General features: G+C 39.0%; 1 protein-coding gene across 1 annotated transcript in view; it reads right to left on the minus strand.

The window, feature by feature from the left end:
- Positions 1-554: 554 nt before the first annotated feature.
- The window catches only part of spire2 (spire-type actin nucleation factor 2), a 62,200-nt gene continuing 47,340 nt past the window's right edge, over positions 555-15,414 (minus strand). The window contains exons 10-15 of the mRNA XM_082160446.1: positions 6,338-6,462; positions 5,977-6,114; positions 5,809-5,876; positions 5,654-5,681; positions 3,908-3,999; positions 555-1,456 (exon numbers count right to left, since the gene is read on the minus strand). Coding sequence (XP_082016572.1) covers positions 1,240-1,456; positions 3,908-3,999; positions 5,654-5,681; positions 5,809-5,876; positions 5,977-6,114; positions 6,338-6,462 — 668 coding nt within the window. The 3' untranslated portion in view covers positions 555-1,239. The remainder of the gene's footprint in view (positions 1,457-3,907; positions 4,000-5,653; positions 5,682-5,808; positions 5,877-5,976; positions 6,115-6,337; positions 6,463-15,414) is intronic.

Consider the following 15,414-nt stretch of genomic DNA (forward strand, 5'->3'; position numbering starts at 1 on the left):
AAAATTAGCTTTCAGTAATTTTCATGATTGTTTGGCCGATCATGATCCCATTCATAATATCTATTTTTATCCGTGACTGAAGGAAACTAAGCGTTGTTGTGTGTTGTTAAATGTTTGGTAGATCTACTGGTCAATATAACACATATGTGTCAGCTCTAAATAATATTGACTCAGTAAAAGATGTTGACTGTTCTCATTTGCTTTAAAGTGTTATTCATACTCTAAATGGCTCGGCTCAGCTTTCATGTACAGATTGTTAATTTATTTACAGTTAATAAATGGTAAATCCTTTTCATCACTTGCGTATGTGCAAAGAAGCCCACAAATTAATCAATCTTTTGTTTTTTGAGCAAAATATAAGTTAATGTAGTTTTTTTCTTTTGATTTTAAGGTCAAATGTGGCTTGAATATGTTCTTGACAGGTTTTGAGATATTCATCCATAGTCTTTTTCAATAACACATATAATAATATATAATGCAATAATCAGAAATTACACCCCCATATGGCCCTTGTGTCTCCTCTGAAATAGGAAAAAAGCACAATGGAGAGAGCATCAGTTTTGTGGCATTGGTTTTATTGCAGACTTGCAGACCTTACAAAATAAGAGTGAGTTAAACATGAGCTCGAGCTGCGGATCAAAAGGCCACTTTATTCTATTGAGAATAAGATACTATTATCTGCTTCATTCTGACCTTCACTTTCACAAATCAGTCCCAAGGTAATTACATAACACTCTGGTGCTAAATAGATTGAGTCCCATAGCATAAAAATACATTTGCTATTAGAAATATGCATTTACTGATATCCTGTATAAGGATGTCTGCTAAGCATGGACAGTCCTGGATCAGTTAGAATAATTTTCAAGCTAAAAATCAAGCAAAATGATTGTCTTTTTTTACCATAAGCCTTCGAAACTCAGAAAAAAGGTACAAAAGCTGTCACTGGTGCGCTACTCTTTCAAAAGGTACACCTTTGTACCTGAAGAGTGCATATTAGTACCTCAAAAGTACATCTTGGTACCAAAAGTGTATAAAGGGTACCATCCCAGTGACAGCTTTTGTACCATTTTTTTCTAAAGTTGGTGAAGCATTGCCTCGCTTAATCTATACAGACAGTCTTGTGGATAGATGTACATAGTGCAGGAGGGGGTGATAAGGCAGAAATGATTCATATCGTCTAACACGGTGAATATTTCTGAGTCTGTGAAGAGGCTTCGATTCAGACATCTGTTGATACATTCACACGTGGTTGTGATGTGGTTGTGTATATGTCGAGGTTGTCCGTTTATTTCGTTTTGGTGTGTTGTTGATGAAGTCCAAGCTTCTTCGACTGGAGGAAATGACATCAGCCACAAACTTGGTGCAGTCTGAGCACACATCTCTCAGGTTGCAGCCTGCGGCGTACAGGTGTGGAAACTCCTCCTCGACTGAGTGTCTGGAGAGAGAACACAGAGACCTGCAGAGAAACACACACACACACATTCTGTATAATGACAGATCTCCAGTCATGGCGCAAATAAAATGACTATGAATTCTGTTTAATACAAGTTAAGCTCAATCACAGTTCACATTTATTTATACAGTGCTTTATAAAATAGATTGTTTAAAAACAGCTTCACAGAAAATAAAATAGGCTATGGTAACACTTTATTATGTCCTTGTTATTGAAATTATACTTTTAAGTACTGAGTAATATTAATTAACTACATGTACTTGCTACAGGGTTTGCGTTACGGTTTGGTTTAGGGTTAGTTACATGCAATTATGCATCATTTATAGCTATTACTAAAATATCTACATGTAACGTGTTACAAGGACACTATAAAAAATAAAGTGTTACCAAAAGTATTAGTGTTGAAAAAGTCTTTAATTATAAAACAAATTCCATTGAATTATAAAGTAGCTCTACAGAAGACAATGGTGTATTTATTCAGCTCAAGACAGTTCAGTGTTGATTCAGTTCAATAACAGTGTTCAATTTTACGTCTGAATTTGTGGCATAATGTTGATTAACACACAAAAAAGTTGACACCCCTTTTGCTTTAAAGAAAACCACAAATCTAGGTTACAGTGAGACACTTGGGGCCAATTTTTTTTTTTGGAAGATTTGGAAGCAAAATTATAAAGCTTAGAATTATTTTTTTTTTTTTAAGCGTACATTCATTCCTGTTAAAACTTGTGTATTATTCAAGCTGTGACGTTGTGTTATGGTCGTTTTAGGGTAATTAGGCATTACATTAATATTCAACCATATTATTGATCTGACTGTTCTGACGCTGTTGTATGAGAACTGAACTGAACTGGACGATGACATCATTTTGTGCAGAGCTGCTTTATAGATGAAATGAACTAATTTAATAATTGATGATCTTTTACAATCGGAACTGAACCAACTCTGAACTGACTTCAGCTGTTTATCACTGTAAAGCTGCTTTAAAACAATCTGACTTGACAAAAGTTGCAACACTATATCCAATTATATCCAATGTTACAATGAAGTTATAACATTTGATATAACTTAACATAAAAACGGTTAGTAAGCCATTTTTTTCACAATAAAATTGTGTTAACACAACAGTATTTTAACATTTACCAATCAGCTTAATTTATTTCTATTCTAATGCCTCACTACAGATATATATTTTTTTTTTTTTTTAAATAAGGGACAGGGCAAAATTATTTTTTATAGTAGTTATCATTATGCCACAAGTGATGTTGACTGAGCTTAACTTATATTGAACCCACAATAATCCTTTACCAATCAGGGCTGCTGCAAAATACTGGCACAGAGCCTTTTCATTCAGACAGTTTGCACTGTTTTTTTTTAAATGCATCCGTTGCAGTGATATCACAAAACGACACGTATTCAAATACACTCTCCTTCTCTTGATACACATACCTGTACACTAATACACAGACTAGATCAACCACTTTTTAAAAGTTAAATCCCATGTTAGTGAACCACCTTGTGTTGTGACAGAACTGTTTTGAACATTCAAAAATATTTTTGTCTAGCAAAATTTTATTTCCTCACATTTCTTGACTAGTTGTCCACTTTACATCTAAATACACTTAATAACACTCTTGACCTCTAGATATAGCTTGGGTCCCTCCTTCAATTTATCGGATGTTTATGCCTTTTTATTATCCACTGCCATAAACTGTAAGTCTGTTTTAGTTTACAAAGTAATACCTTTCCTCAACACTAGATGTACAATTTGTCATTTTATTCATGGTAGAACAAACAAATCCAGAGTTATTTAATAATTATGGTTAGGGGAATTTTACTTAGGGTTTGTATTGCTTTTACAAAACCTAAATAAAAGCAATAATCATGCTGAACACCACACTGAAAAACAAATGGTGTAGAAACAATTTTCACTCAGAAATTGCTAGGAAATGTAACAATTACAAAGAAACTGCAACACATTCAATTAAACATGAAACTTTGAAGTAGAAAGTCTGAAACTGTATTTTCTTGTAAAACATACCACAATAATCTTTGTTTTATTTACAACCTCGAAAAATCAACAACAAAAAATTACAGAGCACTAATTAGAGAGTGTGATGAGAGGAGACAGGGTTGAGTCACAATGCTGTCGACATAAGTAAGGTCTCCTACTTATGCAAAGTTGTGTCGATTTTACTTGTAAAACACTGGTAATCACCAGCGACTACAGGCTAATATGTATTGATTGTTAAACTGATTTTAACCCACATCAAATGCTTACTGGACAAGCCCTGACTACAGTAATATATACTGGAAGTTTAGGCCTATTTGGTGTTTTAAACTGTGGGGCGAATAACAAACAAGCATAGTTAAAAAATTAGGATGTGAGCACAGGCTGTTCCCAGTGTGGAATGTGGCTGTAATCCTTTAACTTAGACATAGTATATATTTACTCACTTATAGACATCACTCTTGTGACTCTTCGCACTGCTGTGAAATCCCACAGTGTACACTGGAATGTGTGCCATCTTTTTGTAGGGAATCTTCATCTGTTAAAAGGACAAATTAAAGCAAAATCACTCATGGAGTTTGTGAGTTTGAAATAATGTGTTATTAGAATTAATTGAGAAAACAGAGTTTAGCAAACAATTTTAAACAAGAAGCCAGTGGTCCTCAAATGGCGGGAGAGCAGGCAGGTAATAATAGACATATAACAATTATGTTATAACATAACATATAATCCAATAATCATGCAAAAAGCAAGTTAGCAAAATAAATAAACATATTTGCTTTTGGAAGATATGATTTGTTGCTGACATTGAAGGCTGTGCATCCAATCAAACAATTATTATATTTTGGAGTAAATTCATCTATTACTGGCAGATGCCAACATTGTATGACATTGTCCCATCCTCAAAAACCATGATCAAAAATACACAGACTAAAACAAAATATGAGCCATACACATTAAATATGGGTTCACTTGCCATTATAATGCTATGAAGCTATAACCTAGCTTAACTGGGTACAGAAAATGTTAAATAAATAGATAAAGATAAAAAAATAAAATAAAAAAATATATATAAATATGAAAATATGATTTCAGGCCTCTAAAGATGCTGATAAGAAAGAAAAGAAAAAAACTACTTTTATACAGTGTCCAATGTCAAATCTGTTTGCTGAAGAAAAAACAGTTGGACTAAGGGAACCAAGGATCATTTGGCGAGAACTACTATATGTGGATGGCCAAGGTTGTAAAGTAACATCTTTGTTACATGGATGACACTAAACATTGAAACATATTGGGGTGTCAAACTCAGTTCCTGGAGGGCCACTGGGCAAATTCCAATGGGAAGTGAGCATCCCTGTGCCCTATTCACTCCGAAGTGCAGAACCTTTGTGCAGAAGTGGGACTTTGGAGACAGCAGGGCACTTGCGTGTCAATGTAGTTTGGAACGCACTTGGCGAAGGGAGCAACTAAAGACCACATCATCTCCTCATTAGCTTCACATGGAGTATTGCCATGACAACACAAGGCAGCGACAACAGGAATATCTTATTTTTGCTGTTAATTTGATACAGATAAATATACATTTATAATGACGTTTTTTAAATATGCTTTTATGTCTGTGTGTGTTCCTGATCTGCTCCTAACTCTATAAGTTAAGCACTAAACATAAAGCATTAAACACATTTCTTACCTATGAAACTTTTTTTAAACTTAATATGAAATGCATGACAAAAATGTGTGTAATTTATCACAACAAAACAAAATAAATTGAATTATTCTGTTTATACGTTAACTCCAACTAGATTTAAAATGAATCACAAGGTCACCCTGGGTCACATGACCATAAATGATTAAATTACTTCCTTGAAGTGACCATCTCATGTTCCCTTCGCTAACGGACTTGTGGAAGGGCCCTTCGTGAAGGGATTCGGTTGTTCACTTTCTTTTGGAACGCCTCTATAAATGGCGCCCCAGTGCCCTTGAAGGGTGCAAAAATGCTGTTTGGGATTCGCCTACTGTCCTGCAGAGTTCAGCTCCAACCCTAACTAAACACCTGAATCAACTAATCAAGTCAGATGTTTTAGAGCTGGTTGGAGTTACAGTCTGCAGGACAGCAGCCCTACAGCAGCGGAGTTTGACACATGTGCTACTATAGAGCTAAATGAGGTTTATATGAAATAAATATTTAGTACCTTTGCACTACAACAGTTGCAGACAGACCTAAAAGAGAAAGAATCACAACTGAATGTTCAAAACAGTGAATCAGACCATGTTAATATTCCTTGTTCCAGTTATTATCTATGATATATAATATCTATTTAAATATTTATGAAAATTAAACTGAGACCTTTTACACAGGAGGCACCTGGACGGCCATGAAAACAGTGGAAACTTTACTCGACAACAGCAACATATCTAAGAAACAAGATGAACAAAACAAAGACAAACACAGTTTTCATTGGGCTGTTGGACTGATGTTACTCAAATTATCCATATATCATACAGACATTCACACCTTGCCCTTCCTCAGATTATTAAAAAGCTCTTTGTTCTGCATGTATTTCTCCATCTCAGCCTTGACAAGTATCCGGCGCACGTTGATGACCTCATCCACTGTTAAGGCCAGACTGTCGACTGGATGACAGAATTCCTCCTGTGTGGGAGGGAGATAAAGAAGAAGACTCAGGTCCTTCAGTCTGTAACAATTTTACAATAATGTAGTCCACTTACAATAGATCACTATAGGGGAAATTTTGTTAAATATGTTAGTTTAAAGAAACAAAGGCAAATAATTGTCTGTGGTAGTCGACAGCATGTTACAGATGCTGCACACTTAATTCCTTTAAGAACTGGGGCAAAATACCAATACCACTGACCATCCACTGACGTCTCGAGAGCCCATGAGACGCTGCAGCACTTCCTGCACCTTCATTGCTTTTGTCATCTGAGCTAAAGGAGTGACAGGTGGACTGGGGCATCCTGTCAGACACAGGAAATGAGGCTGGAGAAAAACAGAAAAAGAAAAAAGTGGAGAAGAGAGAAAGACAGTCAGGCATCTTTATATATACTGTATACCGTCTATCTGCTAAAACATGCCATTATTGTGCTCAAACATGCTAAAATATTCTAGCTTAAAGGGATAGTTCAGCCAAAAATGAAAATTCTGTCATTAATTACCCGTAAGTTCTTCGTTCATCTTCGGAACACAAATGAAGTGTTCGGGGGGGGGGGGGGGCTCCATTGAAAGCTATTTCATTAACACTTTGAAGGCCCAGAAAGGTAGGAAAGACATCATTAAAATAGTCCATGTGACAACAGTGGTTCAACCTTAATTTTATGAAGCGACGAGAATACTTTTTGTGCAGCAAAAAAAACCCCAACTTTATTCAACAATTTCCTCTTACGTATCAGTCTCCGACATGCCTAACACCACAACGCATGGTGTTCTCGTGAATGTGCGCCCCTGAGCCATCGGATTTCATGAGCCAGACGAAGGTCTTACAGGTTTGAAACGACATGGGGATGAGTAATTAATGACAGAATTTTCATTTCTGGGTGAACTATCCCTGTAAACATCTATTGGAGGCAACTATAACGCTAAATCCAACGGAAGATGAAGATGATGAGAATATAATACAAGGTTTATTTCAGTAACAGCCAACATGCAAGACAGCGTGTTTACAACAATACTGGACAATGATCAGAATAAAGGGAGGAATTTAAATACACGGTGATGATCAACTAAAAGACGAACAGCTGTGATGATTAGTGTTCATGTCCATGGTAACAGATCAGTGGCCGGCAAACATGTGATGAATGAAAACAAACTAGACGTCATGAAAGCAAACTAACTGAACATAAATGTGACACCACACCCCCCTCCGGCAAGGCGCACCATAACGAAAAGATGGCAAAGGGAGGAATGGATGGGGTTTAAGAGGTGGACGAAGAGCTGGTGTAGGGATGGTGACAGTAGATGACAGAGGAGTGAAGTGATGACGACGATCCCCTGGCGGAAATGGTTGAGATAGTCCCTTGGAACAGGCCCAGAGCTTGCCAGTGCCGACAACCCACAGAGGGAGGGAGGAGCCACAGTGGTGCAGAGGCTGACAACAACTGGGGGACGGCCGAACAGAGGCAAGGCCGATGGATCCACAGGCACAGACGGAGAGCCGATGGAAACGAGCGACATCGCTGGCACTGGAGACCAAGGAGATTCCGCAGCGGCAAACTTTGAAAGCGGAGCCAGAGTACACAAGGGCTGAGGTGGAGCCGGTGTGATGGAGGACAGAGGCGGCGTCGAGGGGAAGGAGGAACCCGCTGCAGCCGTAGGGGTGGAGGGATGGAGTGCAGCGGATGGCCTGCAAGTCTGTGGTGGAAATAGAGTGGTGACTGACCATGGGGGAGCCAGCAGGACGAGGGTCTCCGGTGGAGCTGAAGGTGGGAGGAGCCACAGCAAAGCCGATAGGTCGGCAGGCTGAGATGGAGCGAAGAGATCAGAGGCCGGAAGCGGAGCCACAGGATCCTCTCGAACTGGCGCTGCAGGGGGATGCACGACCTGCGGCTCGACGTCACAGGTACTCCCTGGAGATGGCACAGGGCTGTAGAACTGGCTGAGCTTCGCGGTGCCACAAAACTTAACAGAACCACGGTAAGGATAACACAGTCCATGCAGATCAATGAAGTGAAGAGATCATAGTTCATTCAGTCCTTAGTGCTGTCCAGAAAAAGTGATGAAGGGGGGGTAGGGTGGGGGTCAATTCTTCCTTATTGAAGTCTATCAGCCAGTCTATCATTTTCCGCTGTCACTACTCCCTCGTCTGCTGATGTAGCGGGCTCACACCCCTGGTCAGACTCCCTGTGGAGCTCCACTTCCGGGGCGAGGGGCAGCGCTGTCCTCTTCTCCTCGGGCTCTGGCTAACGCGTTGTGGTGGGCGGTAGCTCTCCATCTGCGGGGGGCTCACACGAATCTTCCTCAGTAGAAGTTGGTGATTCGGGCTCTGGATCTGGCTGTGTCCTGGGTCGAGGATGGACGCTCTCCAGACACCTGATGATGGCTTCTTGCCAGTTCAGTACAGAGGTGTCAACGGGGTGATGGTAATTTGCCCCGATCTAGAACAGTGACTTCAGGGTCACGTCATAAAGGGCAGGGGATAGCGAGACTGCAAAACTCCTCTGAAAAGATAAAACATTTGTGGCTCTTCTGAGCCACTGCAGCGAATTTCATGGAGTAATCCCAATTTAATTGGTCCGGTTTTCTGTAACGCTCAATCCATTGGAAGATGAAGATGATGAGAATATAATACAAGGTTTATTTAAGTAAGGATAGACAGCCAACATGATAGACAGCATGTTAACATGAACAATACTGGACAATGAACAGAACAAAGGTAGGAACTTAAAATACACGGTGATGATTAACTAAAAGACAAACAGCTGTGATGATTAGTGTTAGTGTCCATGGTAACAGATCAGTAGTGGCAAACACAGACAAAGAAACACATGTGATGAATGAAAACAAACTAGATGTCATGACAGCAAACTAACTGAACATAAATGACAGCTACATGGCTTTTAAATTCACGCTTTTAAAACTAATTAAAACCTTTGAACGTCAAGCCTTGATAATTAATTTATGGCCAGGCCTTCTCAAGTCAACATCAAAGTTTGTTTTAACAAACTTTTTTTTTAAACCTGATGTGTGTCAATATTTGAATGTTAAAATATTTAAATGTTAAAATTCTACTATCCAGGTTTAAATGCAGCATGAAACATTTGTGATTGTTGTTTCTTCCCTATTGTGACTTATCCGAGTCGAGTGTAGAGGCTTCTCAAACGAGAAAGAATATAGGACGGGGCCTTATTTTGTCCCCATTTTGACATGCAGCCAGGAATAGTGTTTCCTGACATTTATATGACCCTGATTTCGATGCCGGGGAAGTACAGTACATACAGCAAATTTGCCTGTGAACGCTTTATATATATACAATATAGGTAGGATATAGGTAGGTCTAAATCCATGTGATCACAAAAATATCAATGTTATATCATCATATCATCCAGCCCTAAAACTTGTATATTTTGGTCAGTGTTTATTTAAAAACATCCAATTATGCAGAATATGAGATGGTAAATCTTTAATTGAAGAGTTGTCAATACAATATATAAAAATACAATATATAGGGTATGATTTTACCCCAAAATTCAACATATTGACACAAAATGATAACTGCAAATCCATGTTTCGCAGCCTGGAGACGTTATACAGTGGTGGTCAAAATTGATGGCACCCCTGATAAATATGATAAAAAATGGCCGTAAAAAATAAATCTGCATTGTTTATCCTTTTGATCTTTCATTCAAAAAATTCACAAAAATCTAACCTTTCATTGAAGTAAAAGAATTGAAAGTGGGAGGTAAATCACATTATGAAATAAATGTTTTTCTCCAAAACACGCTGGCCATAATTGTTGGCACCCTTTTATTAAATACTTTTTGCAACCTCCTTTTGCCAAGATAACAGATCTGAGTTTTCTTCTATAATGCCTGATGAGTTTGCAGAATAACTGACAAGAGATCAGAGACCATTCCTCCATACAGAACCTCTCCAGATCCTTCAGATTCACAAGTTCATGTTGGTGCTTCTTCTGTTCAGTTCACCACACTCATTTTCTATAGGGTTCAGTTTAAGGGACTGGGACGGTCATGGCAGAAGCTTCATTTTGTGCTCAGTTACCCATTTTTGTGTTGATTTTGATGTTTGTTAGGACCGTTGTCCTAATGGAGGATCCAACCACGGCCCATTATAAGATTTCTAGCAGAAGCCGTCAGGTTTTGATTTTTTGTCTGTTTGTATTTGCCAGAATCCATAATACCATGTATCTGAACAAGATGTCCAGGACCTCCAGCAAATAAATAGACCCACAACATATAAGATCCAGCAGTGTATTTAACCGTAGGCATGGGGTACTCTTCATCCATGTTTGCACAAACACATCTAGCGTGGTTTGCTGCCAAAAAGCCAATTTTTTCAGTTTTATCTGACCATAGAATCCGGTCCCTTTTGAAGATCCAGTCGTGTCTGACAACTGAATATGCTGGAGTTTATTTTTGGAGGAGCGAGGAGCATTTTTCTTGAAACCCTCCCAAACAACATGTGCTGATGTAGGGGTTGTTTGATTTTTTTTTTTAGGATTTCTGACCCCAAGACTCAACTAATCTCTGCAATTCTCCATCTGTGATCCTTGGAGAGTCTTTGGCCACTCAAACTATCCTCCTCACCATCCATTAAGACAATATAGACACACGTCCTCTTCCTGGCAGATTCGTAACATCTTTAGTTGATTATAACTTCTTAATTATTGCCCTGATGGTCAAAATTGGGATTTTCAATTCTTTAGATATTTTCTTACAGCCACTTTCTATTTTATGATGCTCAACAATCTTTTGCTGCACATCAGAACTATATTCTTTGGTTTTACACATTGTGATGGATGAGCAAGGGAATTTGGCCTTTGTGTTTCCTCATATTTAAACTCCTGTGAAACAAGAAATCATAGCTGGACAATTTCATGTTCCTAGTCACCCTGGTGTGCTAAAAAAGGTAAATATTAATGGGAATATACTTCAGAGATATTTTTCTCATAAAAAATTCTAGGGGTGCCAACAATTATGGCCAGCGTGTTTTGGAGAAAAACATTTATTTCATAATGTGATTTACCCCCCACTTTCAATTCTTTTACTTCAATGAAAGATTCGATTTTTGCGAATTTTTTGAAGGAAAGATCAAAAGGATAAACAATGCAGATTTATTTTTTACAGCCATTTTTTATCATATTTATCAGGGGTGCCATCAATTTTGACCACCACTAGATGTTTCTGTGAATTGCGGCAAATCCATTTGCTTGGTAACACTTTACAATACGGGTGCAATAATATATGCATTAATTCATGCTTAACTAATAATCATGTGTTAATGTACTCATGAAGAACTAAACCATTAATTAATTATTACTGCATCAGACACTAATAAAGATTCTATGGGCCCTATTTTAACGATCTGAAACGCAAGTATCAAACGCGAAACTCAAGTAACTTTGTGGGTGGATCTCGGGCGCTGTTGCTATTATATCGGCGGGATAAAAATGCCACCTCTCAAATAAAGACAGTGTCTAATTGGTCAAAACTCATCCAGGAGGCTGGACAAACATTTGAGTTTAAACTCTTAGGACCCGAACAAAGCTTTGGGGAGAAAAGAGTAGATTCAAAAACGATCATGGAGAAGCCATGACGGAGTAACCAGACAGACGAGTAACCATGTAAACGAGCAGATGAAAAAACCCAAATCAAGATCAGAAGAACATGGGTTAAACAGCTTCATTCAAGCCATCTTACAACTCTCGTCTCAATTTTCTTTCTTTTCTTAGTTTTCTTTTCTTTTCGTTGTGAGTCTCGGTTCTAAGTTAAGTTTTGTGGCAAAGTTTCGGTCCACGATTCGACTGCAAAGGCCACTTCCAGCTTCAAAGACTGTCCATCCATCCACCAGCACACCACGTGATATGCCGCCCCAGACATCTATCCAGGCACGAGGAGACGCCAGCCAATGAACCCGGGAAACCCCTTTTACGCCGACAAAGGGAATCCCCAAAAGGAATGCAAAGACAAGCAAGTAGCCTCCAGACTCTTAAGCTGAACTGGTGCATTGATATAGATTTAATAACCCGCCTAAGAAACGATAGAAGGGTTAAATTAATGACTGCTGGTTCGTTCAGGTCATGTCTTATAAGTGCATATAGAAACTTGGGATTTCATCATCTCACTTTTAAAACTCATTCTTTCCTCACTCTCTTTCTTTATGCAACTCGTATGAATGTGTGCGTGTGTTTGTGTTAGGTATTAGTTTTATGTGTTAGAATAATCAATAAAGTCTTGTTTGTATTTTAAAGAGAAGTGTTACTTGTGTTATGTGCTTACGAATTTAATGTCTTAAACTGCTGATCTAAGTTACCTTGCTAATAAATAGTGTTCCACTATAGTTTGGATATTTACATCCGCTGCAGAGCTGATAGTTACGGCCGGTTCAAATGAACGCTGGACGAGTCATTTGCATGGCCGTAATAAGTGATTCTTTCGAATTCCCTAGAAATTAATTAATAATTCCTTTTGAGCTAAATTGACCTGTCGGAATCACTACATTACACTGTCAATGGATTGAGGTGAGACTGCTGGATGTACAGTATATATACCTCTTACCATTGATTTCTGAGTGCTCTCCACTTGTGTTAATTATCTGAACGTGCTCCTCCCGAACTTTGTTAATAAAACATCATAGAGTGTTACCCTCACGGGGCAGAGGTTGAAAGCCAGCTCCTGAACATTTCTGTGTGCACGCTATTTATTTAGATGGTGGACCTGCACTTAGACTCTCCCCTGTGAAGGCCTCATCGACACGACAGCCATCCTCAACAAACCCGTCTCCATACCGGCGTGATGACTCCGATCTTCAACCAGATGGAACTAGATAATATTCTGAATGTTCTGATCCAATCTGACTTCTGACCTGTAATGCTGCCTGAATCATAATCATACACTTTTTGTTCGTTGGCCAGTTCTCTCCCCCCGACTCAGACTGGTTTCTCCCAAGTTTTTTTCTACATTCTGTCACCTGATGGAGTTTTGGTTCACTTTCGCCTTTGGCTTTTGGCTTGCTTAGTTGGGGACATTTAATATTCAACAATATTATTGATCTGCCTGCATTGACACCATTATATGAGAACTAAACTGAGTTGGACGATGACATCAGCAGAAAACAGACCTGTTATCACTGTAAAGCTGCTTTGAAACAATCTGTATTGTAAAAAGCGCTATATAAATAAAGGTGACTTGAAGTGTTGTTCACGAATGAGTCGGCTCTATGAGCCGGCTGCTTTAAGTGAACGGTGAGAGTTGGTTCCCATCTGAGAGCCGTTTTCCCTTTTTGTATATTAATACAAGACAGAATAATATTATTATGCTTTCGCTACACTGCTCAGCCACACGTCAAGAAGTCACTAACTGAATGTTATTTTGATGTGTATGTGCGTGCAATCGTGTGTGATGACATTACCGGCGATTCGTCGCACGCACATACAGTAGGCCTATAGGCTACACATTAATATAACATTGTCACTGCATGGCGTGTGTGTGGTCGAGCAATGTGGCGAAAAGATCATCCTTAAAGAGGCTATATATGCAACTTTTTCCCCAAAATAAACGTAACAATAGCCTTTTTATTTTACCATTTATGACTCAAACATCTCCTGATGAGCATACTGACACCTTGTCCGCTCACAGTGGGTGCACCTATAAGCCTGTATCCTATTTTTCCTATTTTCTGTCGGGTCGGATTTTCCCGCGCTGTCTGCGGATGTGACGTCAAGTTAAAAGTTAAACGTTTCAGATCACTCTGCCACCACCGCTGCTAGTCAGCAAACAAACGTAGTTTCTCAAACAATATATGTATTTGACTGTTCTTACCTCTGTAAACATAATGTTGACTTCTTTGCAGCGGATGACTTGTGAAGTGTGCACGTACGAGAGCGAGCAGAAAGGAAGAGCAGTTCCGTTTTTTGGCCACAGGTGTCAGTCGCGAGTTTAAATTTCAGAAAATCGCATGTAGCCTCTTTAAATATTCGGTCAGAAAACAAGATGAGTAACACACGCAAACGAAGCAGCATTTGTAAGGTAAAACTATCATATTGAGCAGGGACTATAAAGAGTCGGAATTCCCATCATGAGGAAACATCGATTAGTCACGTGTTTTTAATGCTCACTATGTCAAAATGTATTAGGCAAATGCATTTCCATCTCTCATTATTCGCATAAACTCTTTTTCGCACAAGTCAAAAACCACCTCAAGCGAACGTAAAACCTTTCATTCATAAAAAGGGATTTTTATTTGAAATTTGGCGTTTCCATCACTCATTTCTGATGCAATACTTCAAAATGCGCATAAAAACAGGGTCATGAAAACATAGCTACTGATACACATCCGATATTCTCCCAACTATTTACGTTCAATTAAGATATAGCCGACTGTGTTTACATGAATTCTTGCCAAAACTGACATTTTGACATCATTTTGTGTGTATTTGTCCGTTCAAGCACGAAAAGACGCGAAAGAGACCTCAATTCAATATCCATGCACTGTCTGAGAGGCGGATTATATGTGCGCAAAGAAAACCGAACCGAATTAAGCTCTCTTTTCACGCCGTCAGATTTATCCATATTTCTGGTCTTCTGTTTCTCCCAGATGTTTAAATTTTTTTATGTTTTATGAGACCAAGTGGCAACCTTCCGGTCTCTCTCTTGAATCCAACACGGAAGTGACTTAAACTGCAGTTCATCGATTGGCTGACAGAGACAGGCTCCAAAAGAAAGTAAATCCCATAGACCCCCATGTTAAAATGCCCAACTTTACAGCAGAAAAAAGCAGCCTGGCGCAAAAAGTGGTTTTGGTCTATAAAGCTAATTTTGCCCTTCATGACAACTGTGAGGGGTGTGAATTTTTTTATAACTCATCGGTTTAAATTATATTAAGCCTTAAAGTTCTGCGTCATTAAGGGCGTGGCCACTTAAGTGACAGGTGGATTGCCACTGCTGTCACTACTAGCCGTTTGTCTGCTGTCTGTTAGCGTCACGTCTAATCCCGCCTTTTTGCCCATTTTCGGTTATCCGGGAGTGACGCGCGGTGATGCGCTTCCAAGATGGCGATGGCCGGAACCTTCGGGTGACATAACGGACACTACGTCCATTGTTTTATACAGTCTATGATGTCCCGCTGGGTAGATCAGCACATAACAGTTCAAATGTGTGCATCTACCACGCAGGACATCAGTTCTGACTGGATCTCTTCCCAAATCATCCCTCCCTAACATTTTCATCTCGTTTTGTCTAGATTTAAATAGATTTTTGT

The sequence above is a fragment of the Leuciscus leuciscus genome (genome assembly GCF_965113295.1).
Source record: "Leuciscus leuciscus genome assembly, chromosome: 25".
NCBI lineage: Eukaryota > Metazoa > Chordata > Actinopteri > Cypriniformes > Leuciscidae > Leuciscus > Leuciscus leuciscus.